The 16,507-nt window shown below is 44.4% G+C and overlaps 1 protein-coding gene across 4 annotated transcripts in view; it reads right to left on the bottom strand.

Annotated features, from left to right (window-relative positions):
* Positions 1-16,507, bottom strand: part of SLC4A10 (solute carrier family 4 member 10) — a 423,280-nt gene that overhangs the window by 270,603 nt on the left and 136,170 nt on the right. For all 4 annotated transcript variants that reach the window (XM_019522708.1, XM_019522705.1, XM_019522707.1 and 1 more), the window contains exon 2: positions 12,615-12,696. In XM_019522708.1, coding sequence (XP_019378253.1) covers positions 12,615-12,696 — 82 coding nt within the window. The remainder of the gene's footprint in view (positions 1-12,614; positions 12,697-16,507) is intronic.

The following is a 16,507-nucleotide window of genomic DNA, read 5'->3' as shown; positions in this document are numbered from 1 at the left end:
TTGGCAGAGTCAGGAGGGACGGGTCCGACAGCGGCAGCGGCGGCGGAGCCGGGTCCGATAGCGGCAGCGGCGGAGCCGGGAGAGCCGGGTCCGATAGCGGCAGCGGCGGAGCCGGGAGAGCCAGGTCCGAGAGTGGCAGCGGCAGAGCCGAGACAGCCGGGTCCGAGACCGGCAGCGGCGGAGCCGGGAGAGCCGGGTCCGATACCGGCAGTGGCAGAGCCGAAATGGACAGGTCCGACAGCGGCGGCGGAGCCAAGACAGACGGGTCCTGGGACGTAGGAGCTGAGCGAGCCAGGCCCGAGGGCAGCGGAGCTGCCAGAAACAGGCCAGGGGCAGGGCGATTGGGAACAGTGGATCCTGGGACGGCGGCACTGGAGGCGACGGGAGCTGACACTGCCGAGGCCAGGAGAGCTGCGGAAGCAACAGCACCCCAGCGGACCAGGGCCAGCGGATGGAGCCGCTGAACCTTTTGGGGTAAGTGGGACCCCGAGGCAGGGGTCCGCACACCAGGCGGGAGGCCTAAGAAAGGCAAAGAAGCCAAGGCGCCACAGGGTGCGGCACAAGGCCCGTAGGGGAGCAGGGTCGGGAATTTCGTTCCTTTTTTCATACTTTTTTGGACTTATCGTACTTTATCATGGGGGAGAGCCCTGCGGCCCACCCAAGACACAGGAGGCCAGGGCGAGGGTGTAGGGGTGGAGGAGCCCTCAGGACACCGGTAGCCAGGGGCCAAGCCGGACAGCAATGAAGGTCTCATCATCGGATGGTACGCGCCGCACCAACTGAACAGCATAACAGATAACATCGAGTTGTGGCAGGAAAGACAGGCGCATACGCACGTCCGGGGTGGGTAAGCCTTCCTTGTGAGTGAGGAGGCATTGGTCCCTCCCCCCCCCGAGGACCTGGGGCGGGGGGGATTCGGCCTAAGGGGAGCCACTTATATTGAGTAACAGGATATTTATTGCCAACATGATTCTTTGAACCATGTTGATAAAACTACAAAAATGTCCAAGTTCCTATGTTTGGAACATTAAGGGCAAACTTTTGGGTTCATATCAAACTTTGTACCCTACTGATATTAACATTCATGCTTTTATTTAATTTGGCTTTTAACTCATGACACGGAGCTGAATGTTGCCATATGGAGATGCATATGCTAAAATACACTTCATTTGTCTACTAACCTGGTGTTAGACATGTGAACAGAGATATCTCTAACCTATAAGGAGGAAATGTAGGTCCTGACTTATCTCCCCTACACACAAAATGTTTTCACCATGCCACAAGCAGGGAACATGCAGGAAGAGGTTGGGTGAAACCTTAGTTTTAATGAAATCACTGAGAGTCTTTTCCATCTATTATATGCAACACAGGATTTCACCCTTGATTCTTCCCTGTGCCTGAGCTCAGATGCCAACTACCTGACAAGCAGCCCTACCACCAATCTAAGCCAGCAGTGCTCAGAGCCATGTCCACTTAGGTACCAACCCTAATGCAGGATCCTTAATTGACTCCACTTTCATACATAATTGCTGCAGCACAGCAGAGCACTGTCATGCCAGCTCCCACCTCCCACTGCTACACTGGATGTCAAGCAAAGAGCCTAGCTCTTGTGCCAACAGAGGGTGCATTTAGACATCTGGGGAGGTTAGATGGAGGTTAGATTGAGTTTAAAATGACCACATGATCTAAGGTAAGTCACAATGGGGAGGACTAATGGAAGGGGAATGGGGGGTACTGGAGTGGCAAGCAGGCTCTGGGGGTGGTCAGGGGTAATGGGGGGGCAGGCACGGTCAATGTGGGGATCAGGGATTAGAGGCACAGTCAAGGTCTGCAGAGAGATTGGGGGAGCAGGAGGGGTCTGCAGGGGGGAAGTTGGGGTTCACAGGGTGGTCAGGGAGGACCAGGAAGGTTTGGCAGGATCAGTGCAGCTTATGGAATCCAGGGAGGGCTTGGGGGGGAGATGAGGGGCTGGGATGGCGGTTCTCTCCCCCACCCCAGACCAAAGGCATTTTTTAGCTCCTTGACCTCCTCCTCACCCCCAGATGAACAACCCCCTCAGTAAACCAAACCCCCCACCGCATCCTGTCCACCCCTCCCCCAACCCTATCTTACTTCCTTGGTTCCCAGATGATGGCAAATGATGGTAAAACTGGAATCAGGAGTGGCTTGTGGGATGTGGGGTTTGGCAGGCTGGGGGCGGAGGGGGGGGAAGGAGAGGGCTAAAAATAGCCCAGTGCCAGAGATGGGATAGGAAAAGCACAACCCCAGGGCTGGGACCAGTGGCTGGGCTTTTCCACCCCCAGGGCTGCAATGAGCATTCTTCACCAAGAGGGAAAATCCTCTGCTGGCCAGCTGCAGTAAGTTTCTATCATTTTTGTGTCTATGGTAGTACAAAGGTACAGTGAAACCAGAGAGAGCTTGCCTTAATGGAGGTAAGGGCAAAAATTTATACTCAACCCTTGAGAGAAACCAGAAAGATGGAGAAACAATTTGTGAGATACTAGTTACTATCCAACACCTGCTAGAGCAGGAGTGGGCAAAACGGGGCCCACAGGTCAGATGCGGCCTGCCAGGCCATTCTATCTAGCCTGCAGGCCCCCTAAAAAAGTTAGAAAATTAATATTTGTCTGCCCCTGGCTGCCTGTCCTGCAGCCCTCAATGGCTTGCTAAAACTCAGTAAGTGATCCTCTACCTGAAATAATTGCCTGCCCCGTGCTACAGTGATAGTAGATGGACAGTAAAAGGAGGCAGTAAGTGAACTACTTGCATCCAAAATTAATATCTTTCCCATGCACATTGGTAGTTCTTGCTAATTTATATCGAAAGAAAAAGATCCAGGCCTTCATATGGAGAAAATATTTCAATAAGCAATCTTGCATTTCTTGGTTAGGTGAGTTCTCATTGATTTAAATTGTCTATATATAAAGGGCTTAGTCCATCTGTCTGTGTGTCTGTCCATCTGTCCATAACACTCTTGGGGGATGTGGCTCCTTGTGGGACATGGCTCCAGCCAGCATTAGTAATGCGTAGGGCATGCACGCGGGTGCACGTGCACCCCCTGAGACTGCCAGTACACGTACACCCCCTGAGACTGCCCGTGCATGTACACCCCCTGAGACTGCCCAGGCATGTACACCCCCTGAGACTGGGTGCCACCAATGGTGCTGGTGGTGTCTGCAGGTGGTCACCACTCACCACCCCCCTCCCTCATCGCTGACACTGCTGGCAGTATCTGCAGGTGGTCAATGACCACCAGTCAGCATTTGCCACCTCCCCACACCCTGCCACTGACACCGCTGTGGCTGCCTGTGAGAGCTCCCTGCTCACTACCGCTATGCCCCTGCTGCTGTCACCGCCAGCACCGCCTGTGAGAAGCCTCCGTGCCCCCCCAGCCTCGGGAGGCACAAGGTGTTCATGCCAGCCAGTGCCGCATCAAGAATGGCTATCAAGAATGATGGGCAGAGCATGGTTCCACCAAAGTGGGCCAAGTAGATGTGGAGCAGGAAGAGTGGCATGGAGCCAGACATGGAGCTGGGGGGGAAGCACAGGGCCAGATGCAGTGTGGGGGAATGGGGTGGCACAGTGCCAGATGTGGAGCTGTGGCAGCACAGGGTGCTGGGTGGCAGCCTCCACTTGCAAGCTCCTCCCCTCGCCGCCCTGCTCCTGGGAGATGGTGGTAGTGGCCCGGGGTGGTTGGTGGAGGCACTCTGTCCCTTCCCCCCCCCCCCCCCATCATTCTTGACGGGCAATTCATTAGTATGAGAATAAAATCCTTCAACAGGAATTTTGCCTGCATGTGGACTGCAGAATTTCACACAAAATGTGTGAATTTATCAAACTGCTAGATGCACCACTTAGTTTTTAAGAATGATTTCTCTCTCCCTTCATTTAAAGTGGCAGTCGGCCACATGACCTGTTCTGTATTGGTGAATGATCATGACCTTATGAATCGTATGTAAATTAATTGGGGGGAGGAGGAATCACTGATATGCTGAGAACACGAATACCAAATCCTTGCATAGAATCCACTTATGTTGGTGCTCTGTCACTTTAAGAGCCAAGAGCAGGCAGCTGGCAGGTATAGGCCAGCCCTTATGAGGTGGCTATTTTAGATCCTGGCTCTCTAGGATGAGGCAGCAGCCTGCTGCTAGCAGCTGAAACAGCAACACCTGGCTGAGCTGCTTCTCAGCAAATCTTGGAGGTAAGGGCAGGAGCTATGGGGATGGCAGGAGGCTCCTGGTCCTGGGTAAGACTGAAAACTGCACCCTGCCAGGGAAGGGTGGTCTTGTGGATCATGGTGGGATAGTCTCCCAGAAATGCTGGGCCAGTTATCTCCCCAGTGAAAGGTGGGTAGGGGTGCCTGATAACCCCAGCCACCACCATCCAGTGGATCATGAAGGCCAGAGGATAGTGGGGCCAGGCATGCCTAGGAAGAGGCACTTGAGCCCATGGGGTTGTAAGACACCAGTGGTAGTGAGGCCAGGGATGCTAACCTTAAGAGGCACCTGAGACTATGGAGGTGTAAGATCCCAGTAGTAATGGGACCAGGTAGGCCTATGGAAAAGCACCTGAGCCTGTGGGGGTGTAATACCCTGAGGCCCCAGCATAGGGGCGGAGTGTGGCCTCAATGAGTGGGGCAGCGCAGTTACCCCAGTAAAATGGTGGAGTGCTGAATCCCCAGAGAAGGGTATGGGTGTTGAGGCCCTCGGAAGAGGGCAGTTAGGCCTGGGTAAGTCTTTGGATGCCTAAGGCCACACGGGGGCCTGAGGCCCAGAGGGCAAGTAATTTGCCCTAATTAGAGGGTGTGAATGAGGAGTTACCTAGCAAGGGGCTTAGGTCAGAAGTCCACAAAGGGTGAGGTGAATTGGCTAGTCACCGCTCAGATGAGGGTTGCAGGAAAGGCCTGAAAGGCTCAGCCAGGGCCAGTCAAGGATTGTGAGTTGGCAAACCTGATGGCCTACAGGAGCTGCTCAAGGGAGCAGGGCACATCAAATGTGGCCCTGTGTGGAGCAGCAAATAAGAGGCCCAGTGAGAGTGGGTGGAGAGCTACAGGCCTGGTGAGAGCGGGTGGTGTGAATGAGGCCTGTTGGGGTGGAATGATAGGATGAATGTGTGAGGTCTCGCAAGGGGCTGAGTTTGGCTCTGCCTCGAGCCAGAGCAAATAGAAACTCAAGGGTGACATCTGTAAGGCATGGGACATGATAAAGGGAGTTCAGAGTTGTGTGTACACCCCTAGATATCAGGGTCTTAAAATGGGCAGTCTCCCACTTATTGTAACACTAGTTTACTTTACATCAAAGGCATGGCAGGCGAGGAAAAACAAGGGTAACATTGGACCCCTGCTAAACCATACTGGACAACTGATAACCGGCGCCCAGGTAAAAGCCAACCTGGTTAATGGGTATTTTGCGTCGGTTTTTCACCAGCCCCAAGGGACATCCCTGCTCAATATGGTATGGGACAGCCACGGCAAGGGAGAATTGTTACCCTTCATCAATGTTGACCATGTGAAGGAACACCTTGAGAGGCTGGACACCTTCAAGTCAGCCGGCCCAGACAGGTCACACCCCAGGTTACTTAAGAAGCTGGCAGGCATCAAAGCTCAGCCACTGGCACGGACATTTGAGAACTCGTGGCACTCAGATGAAGTGCCTGAAGATTGGGAGAAAGTCAATGTGGTCAATCTTCAAGAAAGGAAGGAAAGTAGATCCAGGGAACTACAGGCCCACCAGCCTGACCTCTATCCTGGGGAAGACCTTGGAAAAAATTATCAGAAGGACCATTCTTGACAAACTGGCTGATGGCAACATCCTGAGGGATAGCCAGCGTGGGTTTGTTGCGGGTAAGTCTTGCCTGACCAATCTCATCTCCTTCTATGACCAGGTGGCATATCACTTCGACAAGATTTACATCATATATTTTGATTTTAAAAAAGCTTTCAATCTGGTATCCCATGATCATCTCAGAAAAACTGGCCAACTGCAGCCTTGGCTACATCACAGTCCACTGGCTGGGGAATTGGCTCCGAGGCCAGACCCAGAGACTGGTAGTTGATAGAAGTCAATCCTCATGGTGTGCCATGACCAGTGGGGTCCCCCAAGGTTCCGTCCTTGGGCCTATACTTTCTAACATCTTCATTAATGATGTAGACATTGATGTCAGAAGTGGACTGGCCAAGTTCACCAATGACACCAAACTTTAGGGTAAAGCATCCTCATCCAAGGACAGGATGGTGATCCAGGGTGACCTTGACAGACTCAGAAAATGGGTGGACGAAAACCTGATGGTGTTCAACACCAAAAAATGCAAGGTACTCCACCTTGTGAATAAAAACCTGCAGCTTGCTTATAGGCTCAGCAGTGCTGCGCTTGCTAGCACCATGGCTGAAAGGGACTTGAGGGTCATGACTGACCACAAGATGAATATGAGCCACCAATGGGATGTTGCAGTTGGTAAAGTGAGCAAAACTATGGCTTGCATCCATAGATGCTTCCCTAGCTAATCCCAGGACGTCATCCTCCCACTGTACTCGGCCTTGGTGAGGTCACAGATGGAGTACTGCATCCAATTCTAGGCTCCACAATTTAAAAAGGATGTAGGGAAGCTTGAGAGAGTCCAGAGGAGAGCCACGCACAGGATCAGAGAGCAGGAAAACAGGCCTTATGATGAGAGGCTGAGAGCTATGGGACTCTTCAGCCTCAAAAAGCGCAGGCTCAGGGGGGACCGGGTGGCTACCTATAAGTATATAAGGGGTGAAAATCAGGATCTGGGGGAACGCCAGCTCACCAGCACGCCCCAAGGGATGACACGGTCAAATAGTCACAAACTCCTCCAAGACCATTTCAGGCTGCACATAAGGAAGAACTTCTTTACTGTCCAATCTCCCAAAGTTTGTAATAAACTGCTGCCAGAGGTGATGCAAGCACCTACTCTGGACTCCTTTAAGAGACATTTGAACATTTATCTTGTTGGAATCCTTTGACCCCACTGACTTCCTGCCCTGGGGCAGGGGGCTGGATTCAATGATCTTCCAAGGTCCCTTCTAACCCTAGTGTCTATGAATTCTATGAAACCTATAACCTTTCAAATGCTATTGGAAAAAGTTCAAAAAGGATCAATTATTTAAAATCTTAGAAAATAAATATTTCTTGAGCTAAAAAACATGCACTGCAGGTTTTAAAGTAACTTTAAATGTATTTGTTCATCCAAGATAAATAATTTCAGATGTACAGGTTAAAGTACTGATGGAACCTTTACATTAGTACCCTGCCAGATGTTGAGTAATTTTCTATTTACATTTTTAAAACATGGTAAATGTAATCAAATAAATGTGATATAGAACCAATTACAAAATGTGTACTTAATTATCTCATTATACAAAATTTACTAAGATGTACAATTAGTACCTAATTATGTAATTTCATATTATATAGCTGAGGTATGTAGACTCTCCCTCTGCCTGAAGAAGAGTGTTTGTACACAAAATCTTGCAAAGAACAATTTTCCCAACTATTTAGTTGGTCTAATAAAAGATATCACATTTACCCAAACAGCCTTGTCTGCCTAGGTAAAATGTAAATTTTCACCTGGGAATCCACCATCCTTTACATTGGACAGGAATAAGATTATATGTCTGAGCCACGTTCACTTTCTACAGGTAGAAAAGTGCTGAGACGGATCTCTAAGACAAGTAGACATTCTATTAGCAGTAATGGGATCATTAAAATTTAAATGCTAATCAACCCTTTTTATGCCACTTGGTATTTCAGGAAGCAGCAGTTATATATTTAAAGAGATACCAAGTTGATTCTAGAGTAGATGTGCAATTTCTCTGAAAAGGCTTGTGCATACCAGGATCCTACATAAAGTCATTATTTTTTAGAACATTTCTAAATTCTTTGACATTATTTTAAAAGACTGGTGGACTCATGAGGCAATCTGTAAGGTTTAGAACTGATTGGGGATTTTTTTCTATTATATTTTTTCAGGTTTAACCTTAAGATAGTCTTGAAAGCAGAATATAATTTCTTTGTTCTAATTTTCAGTGAAATGCCACATATTTTTGCTATTAAAAATCACTAAAACATATTTTCAATGAAGTTCTGTATTATTTTTTAAATTGCGAGATAATTATTATGTTTTGATCTATCACATATTAGACATTACAGTCTGGTTCCTCCTGGGCTAGTCTGACAGATCATTTTCCTGGGAGCACTGCCTGTTTTTAGTGTGCTGCTACTCACCCAGCCCACAGAAAAAGTGCATGATGTTCTAGTGTTTCATTAGCCATAATGATCAGGAGAACATCTCATATGAGTCACCAACAGCAACATGGCTCTATGCATTAGCCCAATGGAATGGAGAAGAAAACTTATTTCCAAGACCATTCAGGATTAGGTTCTAGCAAATGGCCCTCTTAAGTAGCCCTAAGCTTACTCGCAAAGAAAGTAAAGGATGAACTCCCCTCATACCCTGCCACCCAATAATCTGAATTTGAGGGGGTAGATGGAGGAAAGAGGGAAGGACAGTGCCTGCGTGAGACTGGTACGCATTCCTTGCCTTTTCCCCAAAATCTATGTTACTCCTACACAAAATTTCAGACACAGAACTTCCCAAAATAATGTAATTCTGAGCTATGAGCAGTTTCCACAAACCACTGACACTTCACAAAAAGAAAGTTTCAAAACTATGAAAATTATGGAACTAAACTGGCAAAAAAAAGGAACATGAAATATAACACACAAAATCTGATCAGCACTGCAAGAAGATCCTGCAATATCTTTGGTGACTTCTCTTTTCCTTCAAAAGAGAAAATCAATGGCTATCCCTTCAGCCCTTAGAGGTATTAGTGTATATTATAAATCTCTGTGAGAACAATGGAAGGTCTCACAATGACTTTTAATTTTAAAGTCTTCAGCTGAAGGAAATCCACGATGGTGGCTGTGAGTACTTCTTTTGAAGCCCTAAAGTCAAAAGTCTATGCTCCTAAACTTACTACTTTGAGTAATTTTAACAATTTAAGTATCTAGTAAGCATTGTGCCCACTAGGCTTTCATTCTAGCTATTTTCCTATGGTGATTAATTCCCACACCCTGAAGAAACAATGGAGCCAACAGCTGGGCAGCCTAAGGAATCAGTTGCTCATATGTATGGAAGTCTCCCTGAAGTCCCTGGATTTTGAGTGACCTGCTTAGCAAAGCTACCTTGGAGCTGAGGACTTTGCAAGGTGCTGAGTAAATCTGACATGGTTCTCTCTCAGGTTTCACTCCTGCCTAAATACATGAATATTCATCATGCTGTTCAGTCATGAGCATCATGAGTGAAAAACACAGTAAAAGAAATGTGTCAATTTTATTCAGTGGTTACTAGTGCTCTGGGCTGTAAATTCCATTTCAGAACCAGCATCTTTCATTTTTTCCAAAATGTTTTTTTTTCTCCCAAATTTCTCCTTGAAACATTTCAATGTCCTGCAAACCAGAAAATAAATGTTTGTGTCAGTTCTATTCTTCAGGTTTCACCATGGAGAATCTGTCAGTACACAGGAAATTAACAAATAGCATAACTGCACATAATGGTACATTGTTTTTGTTAAAATAACTAATGTGGATTAAATTAGAAAAAAATAGTAAATAATAGTCCCCAATGCAAAAAGCACAGAAGCAAAACCCCAGCCAGTCATTTCTGGTAAAATGTACAATTTCCAGTCCTATAGTATTTAACATGTCCTTTTTAAAAAAACATTCAAAAAATGGGCTGAATGTATCTCTACTACTGCTAAGGAATATTAACTGCAAGGAGAGGGCAAGTGGCATTTATTAGGGCTGTGTGAAATTTCGCCAGGTGTTTCATTTCAAAGTTGTTTTAACACGTTTCAAGCTCAAAACAGTGAAATCAAAATGAAATAAAAAGCTTTAAAACAGCTTCAAAATGAAACGAGGGCACTCAAAATATTTAGAAAGTTTCGAAACATTTTGAGTTTCGAACCTGGGCTTGCTTGGCTTCAGCACTGTTCCCCATCGGCAGCGGCAGTCTCCTCTCATCCAGCAAACAGATCCAGGGGCCTGCACCTTGGGAGGACTGCCAAGCTGTGCTGGACTCCTCTCAGGGGTGTGAGCCCCTGGATCTGCACACCGGATGAGAGGAAGCAACAATTTTCTCCAGTGCTGGGCACAGGCTGAGCCCACCGCCAAACCCAGGTGGAAGCCTCCTCTCATCTGGCATGCAGATCCAGGGGCCCACACCCCCAGAAGGAGTCTGGCACAGCCCTTCAGTCTTCCCAGGGGGCTAAGCCCCCGGATCTGCACGCCAAATGAGAGGAGTGCCACTGCCAGCAAGTGTCAGGAGTTGTGTTTTGAACAATTTGAGGTGCAGTTTCCCAGAAACCTCTGCACCTATTTCCTTGACACTTGGCAGGCTTTGTGCCCTCAGAAGGGGCTACTAACCCTACAATTCGCTTCCAAATCAGGCAAGAAATGACAAAGTCTTAAGCATTTTCACGATTTCCCATTATAGCTTTTGGGTGAAACGTTGAAATGCGCCAAGAAACAGTTTAGATTAAACAAAACGGGACAGTGCTTTGAAATTAAATAAAAGGATGTCAAAACAAAACAATGGTGTTTCACACAGCCCCAGCATTTATGTTGTATTAGCTAAATTTGAGTATTCAGCAAAGCAAAGCTCATTGATACCATTAAATAGCAGATTTTCTCCATCAAGTTAAACACATCTAATATCTATATTTTCATATTTATCTTCAGAACTGAATTTAACACTTTCAGAATAACTAGCAGTTGAATTTTGCACATTATTTTTTTTTACTTGGTATTATTTACATGGCAACCAAAATCATGCTGGATAGTCTCCAAAAAATAAAAAGGCAGTTCCCTCATGTAAATAGCATACTATCTAAGCATGATAAATAGAAACATCATTCATTTTCCAGAGCCAAAGTACATACAAAATTGACTATTTTTCCAATATACTATGGCAAATTCTTCACCTGTAAACTACTTTCATTTACTCCAGGACATTACAGCTAGGGACATTCAAAAAGTCTGAGCCTGAATTGATTCAATCAGGTTAGTCTAACCTGGCTAGGGTAAATCAGTTTTGTAACCAGACAAACATCCCAGAAATGCAAGCACATGCCTGCAGTGGCTCAGGCTAGAAGCCACGGGGGACAAGAGCAGCCCTCCCTTCCCTCCCAGAAGGCTGAGCTGATGGCGGGGGGAGGGGGTTGGTCAGGGCCTGGCAGGATGCTCTAATTACAGAGGGATCCCCCTCTCATTGATAACAGAACTTTTACCAGCTCTGTTATCAGCATTTATGACCCCATCAGAAAACAAAGCCTCACTCATTACAAGCTCTTCTTAAACAGCTTGTTCCAAAGGAAAATGCATACCAGCCTCTGGCTTCTTTACTATTCATTCCATCCAGGAAGAGCGCACACTGACTGCAGATGCTTCCTCAGCCTGATGAAGGGTTTTTAAACCCAAAAGCTTGCTAAGAAAAAATTTACCAACTTTTTAGTTAGTATAATAAAAGAGATCAGATTTACCCAAAAAAACTTGTCTGCCTTTTCCAAAGGAAGGAATGCAGGGACATTACCATCTGAGCTGTTGATTACCTCCAAAAAGCCTTAAGCAGACACTGTCCTATCTGCCTTACACAGCATTAGCTAGCAGATCACATGCTGGCTATAGTTGGTGCTGTGGGAGAGAAGAGGAGTGGATCTCTGCTTAAGCAGTGAGTGGTGAGGTGGGAGAAGAGGGGGGCACGGGGAAGCCAGGAAAACCCTGCTGTACCTGCAAGTCTCTGCCAGAACTCCAGCCAGGGAGCAGAGGAAAGGGGCCAGCCCTGCTGTGGAGCAGAGCACCCCAACCAGAGAGCATGCCAAGATGCTGGGGGTGTCTGGTTTAGTTTAAACCAGCAAAGGATCTGGGACAGACATTGTATAAACCGGTTTGACCCAAATCAGTTAAGTCTGATACTACATTCAACCAGGTTTATCTCAAACTGGTTTCAGCCATTTTAAAACTGGTTAATGTGCACTGAACATCTGTTCTCTTACAGGTTTAAACCAGTTTCTGATCGCTTAAACTGGTTTATGTGTAATGTCTATCCCTAGCCTAAAGGGTATATATAGTATGTAGCATAAAAGTGCCTGTTCATGACTGTATGACTCAAAATGCCATATTGCTTTTTTCTAATAAAGATCTGAACACGCAAAAACACTAGGTGTAGAATGACATAATGAAATAAAGCAGACAAACATAGAAACCATTACACTTTCTAGGGCTTCAACCCTGCAAACATTCTGTTTTCAGGTTTAATTTGTTTTTAACACGCCTTTACATTCCCACCCAAACAGAATTAAACATGTTTTGCAGGACTCAGGTCTATGATACCTTGCAAAACTTAGTGACCTGATTTCCCATTGCCAACATCTTACGATTGCTAGCGACAAATACACGTTTTACTTTTAAAAGTGGAAGCTCAGATTTCGGCTTTAATGCATACCCTTGTGTGCATCCTGACATTTTTCAAAGATTTAATAAAGGAATTAGCCCCAATTCTTTGAACAGAATGAAATACTTAGAAAAATGATCTCTTACCTTCCAAGTCTTCCTTTTCAAAATGTGTTTTGAGAATGGAGCGTGTTCCACCTCTATCCACAACCGCCTCTTCATCATTTCTCTGCAAAACAGAAGAGAAAATGTATGGGGGGTTTTCTGCCTGTAAACTGCTAGCAAGATTGAAAGTGGAATATATAAATAATTTTTATTTCCACTTATGCTATTTTTGTCTTTGAAATATTAGAGATTTAAGGAATCTCTTTTTCCTCATCAAAATGTACTCTTCATACAGTAACTGTTACTATGTCATGGTTTAAACTGGCATTAACACAAAGAAAGTAGATCTGTGGTGACATTATATGTGAGCTAGTAAGAGAACTCTGATATCTAGGGAATAAAGAAAATTGTGAGCCAGTAAAATGATGAAAGAGATGTGGAAGAGATGAGAAGATGAGAAAGTTATATTACTTGGTTCAAAGTAACTTATTTATACATGCATTTTTAGCTCTAAAAACAGAAGTCCTGTAAACAAGATGAGATTCTGAACTATGTGCAAAAGTCCCAGATTGTTATCATAGGTATATAGCTATAGCAAAATTGAAGAACACTAATCTCAGTAAAAACAAATCTACAGAATTTAATCCCAGAAAAGAAAGTGGTCTCAATTATCCAATTACCTTTAATATGTTTACTTGCCTTGTATCAGTATAGATCAGTTGTGGGTAGACAGAACATTCTAATAGCAGACATTCTATTATTTATTTGGCCATACAGAATACTCCAAATGTATACTGTACTTAAACTATATACTGCAATAGTGTAAGAAGGTGGCATAATATCATATTCTAACTACACTATGAAAGTATTTCATACCCTGAGATATTATAAATGTGCTATATTTGTAACAGTCTACTTTCATATTGTATATGGTTGTGATCAGGTTGGAAGGCAAGACAAGCTAACAGTTTTAGTTATTTTGAGCACACTCTTTAAGGATTAAATTTTTTTTTTCCAGGGGATATTAGTAAAGACCTACAGAATTCATGGTGGAAGTGGGCTACAGTAGCTCCTTTAATCTTGCAGTTTCCCCCATGCACCCCACCACCCCACCCCCGATTGGTGGAGGGGTTCCACCACTCACTCCCAATAGGCAGGGAGGCAAAAACCACAGTTTTAAATATGGCACTGCTTGTGCCTCCTGGCCAGTCAGCAACAAACAGCGGGGTCACTGGGACCCCTCAGCCAATCAGCAATGGGAGCAAGGCATGGTGCATGGTAAGTGATTTTGGTAGGACCCTAGACAATAGCCCTCTGGGAAGTCACCCATGACACATGGATCAGGTCGTAAGCTGAATGGTGGTTTCCCAAGGAACTTGAAAATTATTAAAACAAAAATTAGTTCATAAGATGAGCTTGATAGTGAATGACTACTGGGTAAGATGAAAAGAACAAGATGAATTAAACAAAATCATGCATTAGTATACAATGAATTAATATTACCTGGCACCAGTGAAAGGGGTTTAGTAACTGATATAAATATTAGATCTCCTAACTTCCATATTTGAAACCTGAACCCTAGTGGAAGTCTGGAGCAGAAGCGTTGCTTAACAGAAAACACAGGGATCTTTAAAATGCTTATGACAATAAAAAGAAATAAAAAGAAAAAGATGCATCATGGGAGTACTGCCCCTTGAAGAAGACAGGCCCAACAACAAAGTTTAGATCTAGATCTCAATGTCAGGCATCTTCAAATGTAAGGTTTTTTGGTTCAGATTCATCCCTTCCCCAAATAACTATTATCATGCTGTAGCTATTTTATACAGGAGAGACCTGGAACTGAGTCAGCACCAAGCATCTGGGCTGTTAAAAAAAAAAGATTGTTACAATGTCTTTATTAAAACGTTCTGTCAGACAGTAGTACATAACAGAAATCTGACAAGAAGGAATGGGTCTTGGAACCATTTTGTCTTTTAATAAATTAAAATGACCAAAAAAAGCCTATTAAATGCACCAACACAATATTTTTCATAAAAGCCATTTGATCACATTAACATCACAGATAAAATTAATCCATTATTTTCAGCAGCAGAACACAACTGGGTGTGTCATACTGGAATGCTGCCATGTCCCGGGTGAATTGTTAGGCGGGAAGCCAAAGGCCAAGTGTTACAGCCATGTCAGAAACAATGCTACTCTAGCATGAGTCATACCCAGCAGCGTCTTGCTGTGATTATTAAGTGGCCCTATGGAAACTGAACTATGGACAAATCCATAATGCAAAATAAATAAATAAATTATTATAATAAGTCCATATATCTATAGCCCAGCTAAGAACAATAAATAAAAACATATTAACACTTATCAAAACAGGCATATACCGTTTTCTGACTTTTTCTTTTGTTTGCATTTCTGATAGTTTTTCTCCTCTTTTCCCCTTCTCTCTAGTGTCTCAGCAAGGCTCAGTCTCTCCTCCCCAGAAAAGTGTTTCTTCCATTAACATCAGGTAGAAAAATAAAATTGAGAGTTATGTGCTACATCTGATTCAATTGTCAAACCCTGAGTGAAGCCCAATTAAACAGGCCTTACACTGTGGCATTCTGACTTCCCATAGAACAGCAGTAGAGTCACTCTGTGCTCAGTAATGCAATAATGCCCATTGTTCCCGTGCTGCCTCTCTTTGGGGGTCCAGTGAACAGAGCTGAATGCTGAAGTTCCAGTCTCAACTGGGGTGCCTGCTCACTACGGCAATACAATGAAAAAAGTATGATATCATCCCAGAGTGACTAAAGACTTGGAAATTAATTTCAGTTGTAACGTATTGCTTTTTATTAGTGCTTCAGCAAAACTGTGTTGATTGTAAGTATTTAATGATAATAAATGAGATGCTATGATAAATCAACAGAAAGTACAGGCCAAAACAGCTGGAAGGTGGAATTCATACTCTAGATGACTCCTGGTGATATTCCATATACAAAGAATAATTTCCTTTATTAAAAAAGTGCCCCTTCCCAATCAATTTAAAAACAGTAAAAATTAAAATAATTAAAACTCCAACCACAACTATTTTAAATTCTTGCCATGTACCCCCACTGGAACAGCAACAGGCCTTGGAACCACAGGCTTATCATAACCACAAATTCTATTACACATCATAGTTGTAGCTTTGCTTCCTTTCAACCTGTTTTGAAGGGGCTAAAGATCATCAATGTTATATGCAGTACAGATTTTCCAGGACTACGGTGTTCAAAATATCTCACTACCTGGCAGCAAATTTCCAAAAATGTATGGACACACTGACCAGGAGCAAGTCCTTGGAACTGTCCATTATTGCAAAGAGATGCTTGCTGGTGCCAGTGAACAGTGTGCTTTAGTGCTTAAAGCATAGGAGTCAAGGTAGTCCCGAGTTTTAATCCTGGCTCTGTTACTGATTTCCTGTGTGGCCTTGGGAAAGCCACTTTATCTCTGTCCCACCTTTCCCATCTGTAGAATAGGAATAATAATAATAATAATAATATGAATAATACTTATCTACTACCTTTCTCACTGGGGTGGTTTCTGGTATAATAAATAAAGACCCATAAAGAACTATGAATTTGAAAAGCTGTATACAAGTGTCAAGTATTTTATTTCTGGAGGGTTCCCATTTTATACATGTAAAAAGATGTCTTGATATTTAACAGCAGAACAGTAACCATAGCATATATTTATGTATAAAATACACTCGCTCAAAGCAAGACTACCTCACATGCACTCTGTAATGTTTCTTTAGCAGGGGTCCTGGTTTTCCCTGATAAAAAAAATAAATAAATCACAAATTCTCTGATAAAAACCACAAAAGTCATGATTAAAATGAAAAGCATCCTCTCCCCCCCCAGCCCTGCTGGTGCCCCTCTCTCCCACCCCACAGCCCTCTGGCTCCCCTGGTGCCACAC

Source organism: Gavialis gangeticus, unplaced genomic scaffold (assembly GCF_001723915.1).
Source record: "Gavialis gangeticus isolate Ggan-Ray unplaced genomic scaffold, GavGan_comp1, whole genome shotgun sequence".
NCBI lineage: Eukaryota > Metazoa > Chordata > Crocodylia > Gavialidae > Gavialis > Gavialis gangeticus.
Note: the sequence above shows the minus strand (reverse complement) of the source record. Positions and strands in the feature narration are given on the sequence as shown.